General features: G+C 54.3%; 2 protein-coding genes across 3 annotated transcripts in view; one reads left to right on the top strand and one right to left on the bottom strand.

Moving 5' to 3' along the window:
• Positions 1–2,373, top strand: part of NTPCR (nucleoside-triphosphatase, cancer-related) — a 37,352-nt gene extending 34,979 nt beyond the window's left edge. For both annotated transcript variants that reach the window (XM_082854979.1, XM_082854978.1), the window contains one exon: positions 942–2,373. In XM_082854979.1, coding sequence (XP_082711105.1) covers positions 942–1,010 — 69 coding nt within the window. In that variant the 3' untranslated portion in view covers positions 1,011–2,373. The remainder of the gene's footprint in view (positions 1–941) is intronic.
• Positions 2,374–5,293: 2,920 nt separating this feature from the next.
• The window catches only part of PCNX2 (pecanex 2), a gene marked incomplete at its 3' end in the record, with an annotated part of 278,430 nt that continues 267,893 nt past the window's right edge, over positions 5,294–15,830 (bottom strand). The window contains exons 31-34 of the mRNA XM_082854963.1: positions 15,395–15,669; positions 14,543–14,734; positions 6,952–7,396; positions 5,294–5,455 (exon numbers count right to left, since the gene is read on the bottom strand). Coding sequence (XP_082711089.1) covers positions 5,294–5,455; positions 6,952–7,396; positions 14,543–14,734; positions 15,395–15,669 — 1,074 coding nt within the window. The remainder of the gene's footprint in view (positions 5,456–6,951; positions 7,397–14,542; positions 14,735–15,394; positions 15,670–15,830) is intronic.

Below are 15,830 nucleotides of genomic sequence, written 5' to 3'. Positions count from 1 at the left end.
CTGGTCTGAGTCTCGCCATCCCCAGCACCTTGCCCACCAGCAGAGCGTGCTGAATGTTGTGTGGGCCACCGAGGAAGGCACTGGTGATGGGAGGAGAGGCGGCTCTGCCCGTGCTCGGGGCGCAGCCCCCCACCCAGCTGCCTGGGGGTGTCTGGATGCTCGAGCTGTACTCCATGGGCCTGTGGTAGTGACAGAAAGAAAAATATAACACAGATCATCGGAGAGAGCTTGAATAAACTGTTAGTTTTGTTTGTTTTTGTAACTGTTGATCATAGAGGTAGCACACCGGGATGCAGGGGCCTGTGTCCTAGTCTGCACTGCGCCCGCGCTACCTCTGAGAGCTCAGGAAAAGCCCTGCCCTTCTCTGGGCTCCTGGTTCCTCGTCATTCACATTGACTGGTGTCGAAGGTTTCTTGCAACGTGCAGATTTGCTAAGCTCACGGAGAGGTGAGTAGATTACTGACCTTCAGAGCATCCCAGAACCCTGGGTGTGACCCAGCACCAGTGGGTCCACCTCCAGGGCCCACCTGGAGGGCCAGTGCCCACCTGAAGCACAGGTTCTCCCGGCTTCACTCAGGCATCCTTCTTTCCAGGTCAGGCTGAGCTCAGGGGCCACGTCCCAGCCTGCATTCCCATCATCCCTCCCAGGGTTCAATTCATAGCCCTTTTCCGGTTAAAAATCCTTCCGTCATCAAAACCCACTTTCACTGTTTGAGCCGCAGCTTCACAGAAGCTGGTGGTGGGATTCGAGTCCGCCGGCCCAGTTTTCAGAGCGCTCTGGAGGACCTGGGCTTCCTCCCTTGGTCGTACCTCGCCTGGGTCACACTTTCTAAAACACCCCTCACCTTTCAGGCTCTTCTTTTAGAATATTACCTGGCAGAGTAGGTAATTGAAGGAAAAGAAAGGGACTCTGAAGCGCGCTTTCTTGCTTCTTCCCACAGGTCACCAAGGAAAACAGAAACCACCTTCTGCCAGAGATTGTGACGTGTGTGCAGAGTGGCCGGAAGTGAAGACGACTTGTCACTGCTTTTCTGCACGTGAACACATCTCTTGGAGAGGAGCCTCAGTTCCCTGCCTGTCCAGGTTTTTGGCCTTCGGGTTTATGAAATCTTGGAGGCTTTGCCAAAGAAAGCCTGACAGCTGTTTTCCATAAAATGTTTAAAAGATCAAATTAGCCTTAATGCTGGATTGACTTGACAAGATTAACAATCCACTGTGGCTTATTTATGCTGAGCGATTTCTGTTTATTTCCTCTTGCAGTTGTGCATATGATTTGGGTGAATTATGAAATGAGAAATGGTTTTCGGAGTATTAGTTGGAATTTGCCCCCATTGATTGAAGTTTATAAATGTGTTCAGGGAAAAGGGGGGAGAAAAGAGTTCACTGCCTAATCAGTTTGCATGTCAGGAAAATTAAATCCCTCTCCAGGAGCAGCTGAAGTCTCCCGCAACTTAGAGTGATAACAGTTACTTGATTTTTTAAAAAATCAGTATTTCAAAAAAAGCCATTTTCGGTCCTCCCCCCTCCCCATCTCTTATTGTTTATCTGTTTGCTTATTGCTTAATAAAATAAAGGTAGATGTGATGATTGCACGCATGTGGGTCCCTGCGTGGGAGGGACGAGCAGTCTGTAGAAATGTTGGTAGCGCTGGGTACCCAGCAGGGCTTCAGATCAGAGCCGCACTTTGGCCCCGTTCATTTAGACAAGTTCGCAAACCTTCCTGGGCCCCGTTTCCCTCCCAGAAAAGAGGGAAGTGGGTACCATCAAAGGAAGGCGTCGCCACAGCCTGAAGGAAACCACCCTCAGGCGTCCTCGTGATCCCCTGGGGGGCGCCCGGGGCGGGGGCCTGGGCTGTGGGGAAGACGGTGCAGAGAGAGAAGGTGCAGCCTGGGCAGGGCGCCGTGGGACAGACCACTGAAGCCCCAGAGCTCAGAGGATAACAGCTGCCCTCCCAGGGGTTGATGGGACACAATGACGATAACCAGTTCAGTGTCTTTAGGCCAGTTTTGGTGAAGAACTATGAATTACCAGGATTTCTTTAGCCTTAGCTACAAACCCAGCTGGTGCTAATGCCGGGTGTGCCCTTGAATATGACCTCTGACCGGTCCAGGCATCTGTGGAGCGAGGTGTCCCGTAAGCTGGGCCCTGGGGCAGCGGACAGTGCAGGAAGCAAGTCAGAAAGAGAAAAACAAATACCGTATGCTAACACATATATATGGAATCTAAAAAAAAAAAAAAAATGGTTCTGAAGAACCTAGGGGCAGGACACACACGGTATTTTAAAAAATGGGTTTTTTTTGGCCAAGCCGAGGGGCATGTGGGGTCTTAGTTCCCTGACCAGGGATCGAACCTGGGGCCCTAACCACTGGACCGCCAGGGAAGTCCCCCAAATGGTTTCTTTTCTTCTCTGAATTGGCACGTGTCAGGGAGATGGTCCTTTAAAGTCACGGCCTGTGACCTCTCTGACTGTGGTGGCTGAGGAAGAGGGGGCACCGTCAAGCCGTAAGTGGTCAGGTGCGGGGCGGGGAGCAGTGGTGGCCCAGGAAAGTGGGATGGGCCTCCCCCCTCCTTCTCCGTCTGTCTCGTGTTCGTAGAATGCTGTGTCTGGGAAGACCGCGTGGGAGTAGGGGCGCTGGGGGCAGCTGATGGCAGGTGCTTGTGACTTGGGACAAAGCAGTAGGAAAGTGGAGCAGGCTTGAGAGGAGGGCTTGGGGAACAGGCCTTGCGATGCCCGTTTCATGGGCCAGGAGAGGTCAGTGCACCAAAGCGGTTTTAGAAAACGACTTGCCAGGCAGGTGGCTTTAACACACAGGGCAGAAATGAAAATCAGTAATGCCAGGTTAGCCCCGTGATTTATAGAAGGCCAAGCACTACAGTTTATATTATCTTTAGAGGAGAAGCAGTTTTGTTCAGTGTCCAAATGTAGAAAATAAATAACTCTTTAGCCCTGTTCTGGCAGAACAGGTGAATAACTCCAGCAAGAAATGTCACCTTCGGAAAATCCCCTCTAAATGGGGGCTAATAATACAGTATTTTGCAAGGAATACGCTCTGATAAACAGTTGACTCGCTGAAGATCAGACTAACAAGCTCATGAGTTGTAAATACAAAAGTTGTTTGCAACACTTGAAAAAAGTCACGTGGCCGCGTTGTTGACAGTCCATTAAGAATCCTGGAGGAGATCCAGCCATGATCTCACCCGTGGGTCTACGTGTGCACACGCTCAGAGCGTACACTCAGGTGGCTTTACTGCCATAGACAACGCAGAGGGTGGCATCCCTGTCTGAGGAGTCTGGCCCCGATGTGGGTAAACTACACCTTTCCTTCTCCCGCTGCGTCCCAAAAGGCTACCAGAGAAGCGCGATGAGCAGTAACCCAGCAGTCGGAAAACAGCTCTCGAATCTCCGGTGGCAGGAGTGCCCGCGTCGTGTCTGCCTTCTCACCTGCATCGCGCTGTCCCTGCAGACTGCTCTCCCAGCTCTTTGAGCAGCTCTCACTTGCTGGGGAAGCGGTGACTCTGTGTTTCTTGCTTGTGGAGGCCCGAGGAGCGCCCAGTCTGAATGCTGCTGGGCGCGGGTCATTGTCTTACCTAATTCAAGTGGCCACCCTATATGGGGAGGCCATGCTCACAGCTCAAGGCTGCCCTTTAGTCCTGAGGGCTTGGCTGCAATGTTGCCCAGAAGAATTTCGGGAAGTGCCAGCCAGGTTTGCTTGAGCCGACTTGGTGAACTGCGGTGAGGTTCTATCAGCTTCTCTTTAGACAGATGTCTGCAAATCCATCAGAAATAAGAAGGCGTGCACCTCCAGGGATTGCTGATTTGAGAATCATGCAGTGTCTCCGATTATACAGAGTCTACCTATTGTTATTAATTTCTAATTCTTATTTTATAAAAAAAAGAATATTGCCATCTACTTCCAAGGGGTAAGGAATTCTCTGCAATACCCTCCCCTCCGCCTACACTTCCAAACTCCAGGTACCTTTAAGAAATTTGTGTGACTGTTTCCAAATTGAGTATCCCTAACTACTTAGGTCTTTCCAAAAGTGACGGTTCGCCAGGTCAGGGATGATATTCTCCATGGACTGTGTTCTACGATCCCTTCTTCCTCCCTCACGTCAGGAAGAAGCCAGGTTTCTGCTCTACCTGATGGGAATCTTAAGATGAGAAAAGCTGTCTCAGAATTTGCCTACAGCATTATAAATCAACTATACTTCAATTAAAAAAAGGACTCTGAAAAAGAATATATATGTGTGTAACTGAATCACTTTGCTGTATACCTGAAACTAACACAACATTGTAAATCAACTATACTTCAATAAAAAATAATTTTTTTAAAAAAAAGAAGTTGCCTACATGTCATTCTTACAGTGAAGGATGTGGTATTTCTTTTGTTGTTTTTTGGTTTTTTTTAGAAGTGACAACAGGTTCAGCAGAACTCAAACAACTGGACACAGCAATAACTGTAAACATTTTAATTCCAAAAACAAAGGTATGTGCAAATGTCCTGTGACGCGGTAAGGATTGCTTGGCTTGGAAACAGGCGTGCATTCCTGGGAAGCACACAGGAGCGCTGGGCGAGACGGGGCCTGGCTTCTTGCAGGACGTTGCTGTGACTGCAGTTAACATCATTCCTAGGCGGCCCTCCGTGACCTGCCTCAACTAGACTTCTGCACTCATGTTGCTGGGGATGGTTGGCTCCTTTCACAGGATGCTTTGGACGTGACTGCATGCACTATCACATTTTTTGCAGTAAAGCTGTCACTGGTTTATACTTACTTAACATCTGCATAAATATTATAAAGAAGTGAGATGTTTATATGTAGACTGGACATCAGCGCATTGGACCAGCTGATGGTGTGATACGCACTGCTGTCCGCCTCTTTTCCACAGTAACAGTGACATACAAAATGCCAGTTGTTTAGCATGCAGCTGTCTTATTTTCATCAGGACCGGAAGGAGTTATTTATGTGCTCTATTTGAGTTGTCTTAAGATGTTAACATGGCTTTTATTTGAATTTTCCAGTTCTGGGAGGGGCGCTTCCCGCGTCCCGCCTCTCTGGGGCCGCGAGTGCCAGAGCAGGAGGGAGGCCTGGTGTCAAGGTTTGTGTTCATCACGTGAGATATTTTTCAAGAACCTGAGATCAAGTTATTCTGTTTTGTACACAGCACTCATCTTCCACAGGATGGATCTCCCGGCTCTCATTCTTTGTGCTGTTTGTTTGGGGAGCACAGGGGAGAAGCTGGGGGGGGCTTGCGTCCCTCCCCAACGGCGTGGCTTCTCTGGCCCGAGCTCAGCTACTGCTCGTCGGAAGCGCTCTGCTGGGAGGCCGTGTCGTCCAGGCCCATGTCCTCCTGGCTTGCCCTTCTGCACGTCACCCGCAGGTTCTCGGCCACGTGGCGATCTCGAAGCAGCCCCTGCTCGGTGGCCTCCGTGGGTTCGCACGGCTCGGAAAAGTGCTTCCAAAGAGAAAACAGAAGCAACAAGTGATGGCTCAGCAAAGCTGATTGCTTCCCCTGATTTGCTTCCCCATGGCTGTAGGTGCCAGCCGGCAGTGTGGCAGGAACCTGGGGTCAGAGTCTAAAGCCAGGTCCAGTTACAGAGGACCAAAGCGGGGGGGTCTTTGAGGACAGAGCATGCAGCCCGAGCCACGGGCAGAGGGAGGCGCCTCTGCACACAGGGCCCTCTTCTCGGGTAACCTGGAAAAACATGACCTTGGGCAAGAGGTCACTTGTGAGCCTGGATTTCCTGAGTTTGGGTCAATGTCACTTCATATACATTGAGTCCTGCACAGCTGCTCAGTCCTGCAGGTTTGATGCCAAACAGTATGACCGAGGCCTTTTTATTGTGGCTGCACGCGGTCCCAAGGACCCAGCCATCCCTGTGGGAGAGAGAATTGGCCAGAATCCCAGAGCTGCATCCACAGACTGTCTTAAACACACACTGGGGGTGGCAGAGAGCTGCGACACTTTGTGCACCGTGACTGAGGAAATGAAAAAAGGGAAGTTTGTTTATGTTTAGCTATCTAACTTAAACTCCTAAAGTAACCCGGGGCTCCAGGATGCCCTGAAGGCTAGCACACCATCGCTGCAACGCCATTGCTCTTCTAAGGGTGGTGCATGCCGGCCTGGTTTCAGGGTGGCTGCAGGTGCCACTGTATGGCTTCTCCTGCGGGCGGGGGGAGGCGCCGGCCTGTAGGGCTTCTCCCTTTGGGAAGAGGGTAAGGGCAGAGCCCCCATCATCCACCTCCAAATAGCCAGGCCCGGAACCAGAAGGCCAGCAGCCTGCGGCTCTGCCCCTCCGCGGGCAGGACGGCGTGTGGCCGTTCAAACGGAGCGTGGACGCCTCCAACCTGATGCCGGCTTTTGCCTTAACATCTCCGATTCCTCCCTCCCTACCACAGTACAGAAGAGAGCGGCTGGGCGTTTACTTACGGACCTAACTTGTGTAGCCATTATTCGTCCAACGCCAGCCCGCTTGGGATTCTCGATAAGGAGCCGTTTATTTGGGCAAAGTCCTCAAAACTGTCTAACATTTAACTGCGTAAAAGTAGAAAGCCATCTCGGGAGCCACCGTAAAATCTGGTGGCTCGGAACTGATGGAGAGCTGCCTGCAGTGCTGACGTGTGTCCTTTCCTCTCCCTCAGCCAGAGGAATGTGGAAAGGGAAGGTTCTGTCTGCACCTGTGGAGGACATGCCCCCCCCCCCCGCCCCCGACATCCTGGGTTCAGGGCGAAGGGGACTCTGACACCGGCTCCCTCCACCGCCTGCCTGGGCGTCCTCATTACGGTACACGTGTGATATATCCTGTCCGCTTCCGAGCGCGGCCAGTCCAGCTCCTGTCTCGTTGCCTGTCTGTTACTCTGGGAACCCTACAGGGCAGGTGATGGGAGCCTGCAGGCCCGGGGGACCGGGCTCATCGGCCAGGAGTGCCCCCCACCCCCCGAGCTCCTCACCCGTGCGGGCTGGCTGGTGGTCCTGGCCGAGGGGCCCAGGGTGATGTTGACACTGCTGGAGGACTGGGTGTCACTGGTGTTACCCCCCTCGGCGGCAGACAGCCCGGAAATGACCAGGACGCTCGAGAAGCTCCTCTTGCCAAAGAGGAAGCTGAGGGTGGAGCTGGTGGACGAGCCCAGGCTGGACCTGATGAGGGCCTCGGCCCGCTCGCGGACGCTCAGGTGGCCGGCAGCGGGGGCGGGCGGGGGCTGGGAGCGCAGGGATGCCGCCGAGGTGCACGGGGACAGCCGGCTGCCCGAGAGCCGCCGGGCCAGCTCGTGGACCGACGTGGACGTCTGCAGGAAGGCCGGGTGGCTGTCCACGGTGGGGCCGGACGAGCGCAGGGTGGGTGGCGTTTGGCTTAAGACCCTGGGGGCCTGGACGGACTGAGTCCTGCCTTTTCTCCTGCCTTTAAAGGAAAGCAGAGCAGAATAGGTAAACGACAAGGACCTACTGTAGAGCACAGGGAGCTCTACTCAGTAGTCTGTAATAACCCATGTGGGAAAAGAATCTGAAAAAGAACGGATATATCTGTATGGATAACTGAATCGCTTTGCCGTGCACCTGAAATTAACACGACATCGTAAACCCACCATAAATTAATTTAATAAAAACAACAACACAGAAGTGTGGGAATTAAAGACAAAGGGGGAAAAGCAAGGGCATTCAAAAAGTCACTTATCTAGTCAACCAGCGCTTTCTAAAAAGGGGGATTAAAAAAAGACAGCAGAGCAGACCGGCTTGCCGTGGCAGGCAGCTGCCCATGTCAGTGTCCGCGTGCTGAGGCAGGCGGGCTGCTCTGCGGGGCCCGAGGGACCCAGGCTGGCCTCCCACCTGCTGGGCTGGGATGGAGGGTTGGGAGCCCAGCTCGGGGCTCCACTGAGGCCTGAGAACTGAAGGATGGGGCGGGGGTGTTGGTGTGGGCCACAGGCCAGGGCGATGGGCCCGTCCGGTTTGCCCAGGCCTGTCCTGGGTTCCGCACCGAAGTCCCTCGTCCCTGGGAGCCCCTGTCCTGGGCAAACCCATAACGTGGCCTCATCAGGCAAATCCCATCATGTCCCTGCTTCGGGACTGGGTTCCCGGGCTCCTCTGATAAGCAGTGATGAAGGGAAAGCATGCAGGTTTGCATCATGTCTAGTTGCCTTCAAAGGAGGAAAAAAGGGTTGAGCCACATGCTGTGGCCTTTTTTTCTAGAAAAGTTTTCCCTTAAGATCAAGGTCTTTGAGAGGAAGCCCACCCCGGCCCACCTCGGGCGTGCACGGCCCGGGTTCCCACGTCTGTCAGGGCTCCCAGTGGACTGGAGGGGCTCCCGGCTCCCTTTGGCCAGTTGTCCCTCCCCTCAGGGGTCCTTCCTGGCCCAGCTCTTGCTGAGACTTGCTGAGACGAGGCCTTTATTTGATTTTTTACTGGAGTCTAGTTGATTTACAATGTTGTATTAGTTTCAGGTGTGCAGCAAAGTGAATCAGTTATACATATACATATATCCACCCTGGCCTAAATCTAAAAAAAATAGAAAAACAAGGCCATTTTGGACACAAGGGACCAGACTGCCCGAGGGTTTGGTCCTGGCACATCTCTGGAGGAAGGCGGGCTTAAAGCGCCTGTCTTGTGCCTGACTTACCTCTGCGGCTTTAGAGACTAGGCGGGTGGACGAGCCTTGAATTGCTGGAACGCCGAGTTCCTTGACTTAAGCCTCAGGACTCACCAGGGTCTAATTCTAAAATATTATTTTAACCACAAGGTCCTACTGGGAAGCACAGAGAACTATATTCAGTAGCCTATGATAAACCGTAACGGAAAAGAATATGAAAAAGAAGGTATATATACGTTTAATCGAATCACTTTGCTGTACAGAAATTAACACAACATTTGTAAAACAACTATACTTCAGTTTAAAAAATAAAAATCAATAAAATATTATTCTGAAGGGGGCAGCTGGTGACGTCACGGTGCTACCAATTGCCCTACCGACGTGTCTCCAGGAGTGGCTACAGTCACATTCAATGGGTAAAAATAGAGGGGGCTGCAGGGTGGGTACCCCCAGGGAATGTCACCTCACCCCAAAGGCCCAAGTGATTAACCGGGCACCCGGTGATTCTGAAATATTTACGTTTGTCTATGGGAACACGTCTTTTGCGAGGTAACTCCTTAGGGCACAGATGTTACTGTGGACATTCCCCGGGTCCTCTCTAGCCCTGCCCTTCCCACAGCGGCGGACTGGCTGAAAGGGCCCTCCTGCCTCACGTTGACCTTACTGCCATGTGCCCACTGTGGTGGTGGGGGCCCGTTTCCAGAGGGCACTGGGGCTCCCACCTGGCTCCCTCCTGCCCGTCTGCTGAGAAATCGGGGTGCCCCCCCCGCAATGCTGCTCACAGAGTGGTACTGGGATCAGGCTCCCCGGGTGAGTGCAGGCAGCTCCCCGGCACGGCCCCCCCCCCCACCCCCACCATGGGGCCCATCTGAACAGTCCCGCTGCAGAGCTGTGGAGGGAGAAAGGGACCCTGACGAATCAGAATGAAGAACAGAGATGGCGATTTGTTAGTTTATTCAGAGCTTGGCAAGGCCAAACATCTGCTTGTGATTTATACGGTAACGCTGATTGCTGCCCCAGAATAGTCCACATTCATCCGCAAGGCAGTGATTTTGATGTTGGAGAGACCACCCGTACTTAGTGGGGAACTTAGCTCATTCCAGGAACAAAGGGGAACGGTCTGTGTTCCATGCAAGATGGGGTAACCCCTGCCCCGATTTCACCGCTTCAGATTTTCTTGGGTTTTTTTTTTTGTCGCTCTTGATTTTTTAAAAGTTAATTTTGCAAATGGAACAAGTACGAAACCAAGCTAAATACATCTGTGCTACTTATTATTCTGTAGTTTAACTTAGTTTGCCAGTTACTTCGTTATCAAATTAGGAGCGTTTCTAGGGAAAACCTCCTTAGAACCTGGGTTGAAATTCCATGTAAATTACCCGCCCCTGTTCATTATCCCAGCACTATTCCTTTGTCTTTGATTGTTATCTGAAAGGTGGTGGTGGAAATCCTTAGAATAGGATAGAAGAGAGAAATTATATGTATCAAATGTTAACTATTGAACCTAGATGAAATGTATGTAGGTATTCATTGCCTTATTCTTGAAGTTTTTCTGTACTTTAAAAAATTTCAAAATAAAACACTAAACTATTAAAAAAATAGGATAGAAGAGATAGCCTTCCTGTCCACTATGGGATTCAGATTAGTTACAAATTCCTAACTGCTCTCCTCAGCACGCAGCCCACCAGCCTCCACCAGTGGGCCGAGTCCCCTTCCAGCAAGAAGTCTGCAGGTTGTCAGGCCGCACTTAGGGCTGCATAGTGAGTTCCTGGCCGTAGGGCGTGAGGGCCCGCGAGTCAGGCATCAGGTGCTGGGCACCCACACACTGTGCCCACCTGGGGTTGCAGTCCTCTGGGAATCTGGCAAGGGCCAGGATGGGGATACTCGGCTGGGGACTGAAACAGGGACCCAGGGAGCGAGGGAGCAGTTGGGACTCCAGTTATGGGCACTGAGCCTTGGGCACTGTGAGTAAAACAAGAGTCTGTTCTTAGAATTTCGTTCACATTCACCCTTGAGAGCGGCTCAATCATTGCTGCATAGCTAGGCTTCTCTGTCATGCCCTGCCGGGGAAGTCAGGTCCTTCACCTCGGCCCCAGGGACTCCCACAGGGCACAGCACACTGGTCATCACTGGTTGCCTACATGGCATCACGCGGTGCTCTCCACCCTCCGCCCTTCCTCTCTGACTGCATCGGCGCATCGACAGGCTCGGCACGCGGCACACTGACCAGGAAACAACGACCCAACCTGCAAAACTCACCTCGCACGGAAACCCAGAGCTTCTTCAACCCCTGACTGGGAACAGAGCCAGCCCCAGGCGGTTTGGGTTTGGCCAAGGGCTTCTTAACCTTGGCCATTGGAACCATCTGGGAAGCTTCAAAAGTGCCTTGACCTAGACACTGAGACCCACCCCCCCGACCCGTGTGCCCCTGCAGACTGGGCCCTGGGCCTCCCCTGTAGCCTGGGAGGCGAGCTACGGGGCAGGAACTGGGAAGGTGAGTCTTCCAGGTCGAGTACAAAGACACGGGATCGGGAATATCCCCCCCAGGACTGGAGACCAACCTCTAACTTCCCTGCACTGGCTGAGCAGGCTCCTGGCTTGCTTTCTGGAAGCTGTGGGCACCATGGTTTGATTCAGTTGGAGGGAGGGCGAGAAGGAGGCCAGAGAAGCCGGAGGTTAGAAGGAAACCCAGCAACTGCACAGCACAGAGGCCCCTTTGGCGATGCCGTCCTGCTGGGAACGGCAGCGGGTGGCGGGGGGAGGTGGCTTCCCAGGCCGCCCTCCCTCTTCCAGGGGCCTTTGGGCATCTCGCCACTGGCTGCGCCATCTGGGAAGAGCCCTTGGTGGCGCCGGGCAGGGCCGTCCCCCTCCCCATGTGCGGCTCCTTCTGGGGCCGGTGTCCTTGGGGTCACGAGGGCTACTGCACTCGGGGCTTTGGTAACTGACAGCTTTGCGCCTGGCCCTGTCAGGGCACGGGAGTCCCCCTACCCCATCCCCACTCTCTGCACCGGCTCAGGGGCGGCGGCCTGTGGGCGGAGGCCTGAGCCGGGCGGGGGCAGCTCTCCTCTGGCCTGCAGCGTGGACGCGTGTGAGCACCTGCGTTTAGCGGGCGCTGAGGGATGCAGCCTGGGATCCCACCAGAAGCTCACCCCCTCCTGGGCTTTGTTCTCCAAGCCCCAGGGTTCCGACACGGTGCTTACTCACAGGTGGGGCGTGTTTCTAGCTGCCCCCGAGGGACGTGGAGAGAAGGGACAGGGGTCCTGGCCTTGAACTTCCCCAGGGAGTGAGTGCGTGCAGTGAACCAAGCCAAAGGTGGCCATGTCCCCGTATGGCTTTAACCAGAGTGTAGTAAAAAGAAGGGGACATTTCAGTTTTCCAGGGGCAGGAGGAGGTGTCTGTGTCCTGGGTGTGGGGAGTAAGGTTGTCCCTTTCTGATGCCAACTTCGAGCTTTTCTAGATGTCTCTCAGGGGCCTGCTGTGCCCTGACGTCCCGAGATTTCCCTGCTGCCTTGAGGCGTGGCTGTGAGTCCCAGTGGCTGGTTTCAAGCCAACTGTCTCATGTGTTTCATCCTTTTGAAGGCAAGTTCGGACTCCATCCCTGTCCAGCCCCGCAGAATGGGTGTCTGGCTTATGCCACCAGCTGTGATGCCCCCTGGTGAGTTTCAGGAAAGCCTCGCCCCAGGCAGCCACTGCGGCAGGGGGATGGTGAGGCTTCAGGCAGGGCTGGAGGGCAGAAGGGGCCATCTGTCATGTCATTCCCCCTCCGGGACTCATGCCCCACCAGCTTCTCTCAGCCCACTGGGGCCCCCTTGGGACTCTAAGCCAGATGGTCTGAAAGGTGGTCACTCTTGGTGGCCTTGGGAGAAGCGATTTTAAGAAGCAATGATGGAGGACTTCCCTGGTGGCGCAGTGGTTGAGAGTCCACCTGCAGATGCAGGGGACACGGGTTCGTGCCCCGGTCCGGGAAGATACCACGTGCCGTGGAGCGGCTGGGCCCGTGAGCCATGGCCGCCGAGCCTGCGCGTCCGGAGCCTGTGCTCCGCAACGGGAGAGGCCACGACAGTGAGAGGCCCGCGTACCGCAAAAAAAAAAAAAAAAAAAAAAGCAACGATGGAAAATGCACACGAAAGCCTGTGACTGCTCCCAGCCTCAGGCTCCGGCGGTGAATGGGGGGTGGGTGGTGTTCACAACCTACGGGGCGTGGATTTTAGGACAGGAAGCAGCGCTAGCCCCAAGCGCCGGCACAGCTTCACTTCTACGAAAGGGAAGAGGCAGCTCACTGAGTCAGAGCCCGTCCAGCACGCCCATCTTCGGCTCTTCAAAGGCCTGCGGCCCCGCCAGCCAGAAACCCCCAGACTCCAGCCTCCCTCTGGTTCCCACAGGTCACCTGGTTAGACGTGCCAAGCGCTCAGGAATTTCTCCATTTGGAACCCTCCTTGCATTTTCCCACCTGGAAGATCCCTTTATGTGATTTTGAAACTTAAAATTCTCATGCGATAACAACTGTTAACTAAGCAATGAGAAACTCCTGGCCTGAGAGCCCAACACTGGAGGCCTCTGGCTGGGCAGTCGGGGCAGACGGCACGGGGCGGGGAAGGGGGCTTCTTCCCCCTAAGCAGCTAATGGCAATCACTTTGCCCATCTACCTACCTATCTACCTCTCCCTCCCTCCCTCCCTCCCTTCCATCTCTCACCTATCTTCTATTATCTAGCTATCATCTATTGATTCATCTCTATCTATCATGTATCCATCCATCCATCCATCTATCGTCCATCATCTGTCTTCTACCCATCATCTGTCTGCCTCTCTGTCTCCCGATCTATCTATCTACCATCTTGCCCATCTTTATATAAATCCTCACTATTTCAGTTAAATCCTCAGCTTGCTTCCAGGAGACAGGGGCCGTTCCTCATTACTCATTCGGTGCAGAGCTGGCAGGGGAACGCGCACAAAAAGGCACTTAATGAATCCTTCCGGACGGTAAAAGCACTGAGGCCAAAGGCGAAGCCACTAGCAGGTTCTGAAGGCAAAGCTGAGTGCCGGTGTGCCAGCAGGAACCAGGGCCAAGCATCTGTCTCTCCCGCATCCACCCGGGTGCGTCCTCTGCGGGCCCTCGGGGTCATCTTTTCTAAGCAGCCCCCTCCTCCCACTGGACTGGGGTTTGGGGACTTCATCCATCTGGTTGAGCCTAACTGCTTTTAAACTTTAAACTCAGCCCAAACTTGAACAAAGCCACCCCCGCCATCCGCACCTGCTGCCACCCTTCTTCCCTCTTTTCTTTTTTTTTTTTTTTTTGCGGTACATGGGCCTCCCACCACCGCGGCCTCTCCCGCCACGGCTCACGGGCCCAGCCGCTCCGCGGCATGTGGGATCTTCCCGGACCGGGGCACGAACCCGCGTCCCCTGAATCGGCAGGCGGACTCTCAACCACTGCGCCACCAGGGAAGCCCCCTTCCCTCTTTTCTTATGCTCTGAAATGTCAGGTGTAAGTGCAGGAAGGGGAGAGCTGTAGACAGTGGGCAACGGAGAGCAGGAGCCTGGCTCCCTCGCCACAGACTTGGAGACGGCGGCTCAACTCACAGAAAGACGGAGGCACCATCATAGATCAAGAGCTACAACACAGCCCGACACAAAGGCACGTGAGCCAATAGGCACTGAATGAGTGAGAGACCGGGTGGAAGGGAGTGACCGCTGGGCCCACGGACAGACGCATGGCTGGCTGGCTGGCTGGCTGAGGTGATGGATAGACAGATGGATAAAGGTTAAATGCTGAATCTAACACATGGAGAGTTGTTTTCTGAGTAGAACCTATAAGAGTCGTGGATATTTGGGGCATCTTTTGTCCCAACACTGATTTTTCCTGCAAAAAGGGGCTCTCAGAGGTTAGAACGACAACACAACCCACAGTGTTGGCCAGTGGGACGACAGGAGCCTTATCAGTAACACGAAGCCCCCGCTGCACCCACCTGTCGTCCTTGTCCCTTCAGGGGGTGACCGGTGGCGGCTCCCATCCTTTCTGGGCTGTTCCGAGCTGCTCTCCCGACTCTCACCACTGGGGGCGCTGCTGCCGCCTACGGGCGGGGCGCCCCCGCCGTCGGCATCCTGGCTGTTGCCAGCGCCGGGCTGGCCGGCGGCATCGCAGTCCTTCCGCACCCTGTGAGAGGGAGAAACGCTTCAAGGGTCTCACCAAAACATTTCTGATTGTCCCAAACGCCCCATCACATTCGTGTCCAAATCAGGGTGGCAGACCGGACTCTACAGGTGAGCAGCACACCTGGGACGCCGGTGGAGAGAGGGGCTTCCGTTCCCCAAACCTCAGAGTCTGATAAATGAATACACCACGCCCGGATGAAGAAGCCGCAGGTCCCACCAGCCACAGGGACCCTCAGCTCTGGGGCCTGACACGGAGTTCTGCCAGATTCAGACAGAACATCTTAGAATTCGTTCCAACTCACCAGGGACACCGTTACAACGGGGTGAGAAGACTTAACGGGATGAGAGATGAGTGCCGGGTGGGAGGAGGGATTTCAAGCCCCGTTCTTTGAGACAGATGTGTAACAGCCACTCCCAAAGACCCATAACCTCGGCAGTACCGCAAGGACTCAAGCCCAAGTCTCAGCCCGTGGATGCAAGGGGGAGGGAGACAGACTCATCTGATGAAACAAAGGATGCGCTGCGGCGCACTTGGGCACGGCAGTTTTCATCTCAGGAGGAAAGAGCCATGGACAGTGACCTTCCAACCAGAAGCCCTGGAGTCGCAGCCCCGCCCCATCCAGCATCCGGGTAAATAATGGTCTTTGTTGTCAAGACCCACCTTAACCACTTGGCTCGGAACCACGCCCTGACGCTGTCCAAGGTGACGGGTCCTCTCCAGACGTTCTTCAGCTGCCTGTGGGTCCCTAGGTAGGAGGTGGTGAGCGGGGAGACATACATGGGGTAGCCCAGGGGCTGGTCGCAGGAGGAACTGATCAGGTTCCGGAGGACCTGCTTGTGGTTCTGAACGCTGCCGCGCTCGGGATTGCAGTTGCGGAGGAAGATGAGCTCTTGCTGCTGCCCCGCCCAAAGGCCACGGACACACTCTCTGTTCACCTGCAGGGCGGGGAAGATGCGGAGAGAAAAGCAGATGGCGGGGGCCGCCAGCACGTTGGTTCTGGGTCTGAGTACCTGGGACCGCAATACTTTGGCCTGAAGCCTTCATAGTCAAGCCCGAATGGCAGCCCCTTAAGGTGGATGTGATGCCACTTTCACGG

Source organism: Leucopleurus acutus (genome assembly GCF_964270905.1).
Source record: "Leucopleurus acutus genome assembly, chromosome: 14".
In the NCBI taxonomy this organism is placed as follows: Eukaryota; Metazoa; Chordata; class Mammalia; order Artiodactyla; family Delphinidae; genus Leucopleurus; species Leucopleurus acutus.
The sequence above is the reverse complement of the archived record's forward strand: the minus strand, read 5'-3'. Positions and strand labels throughout refer to the sequence as shown.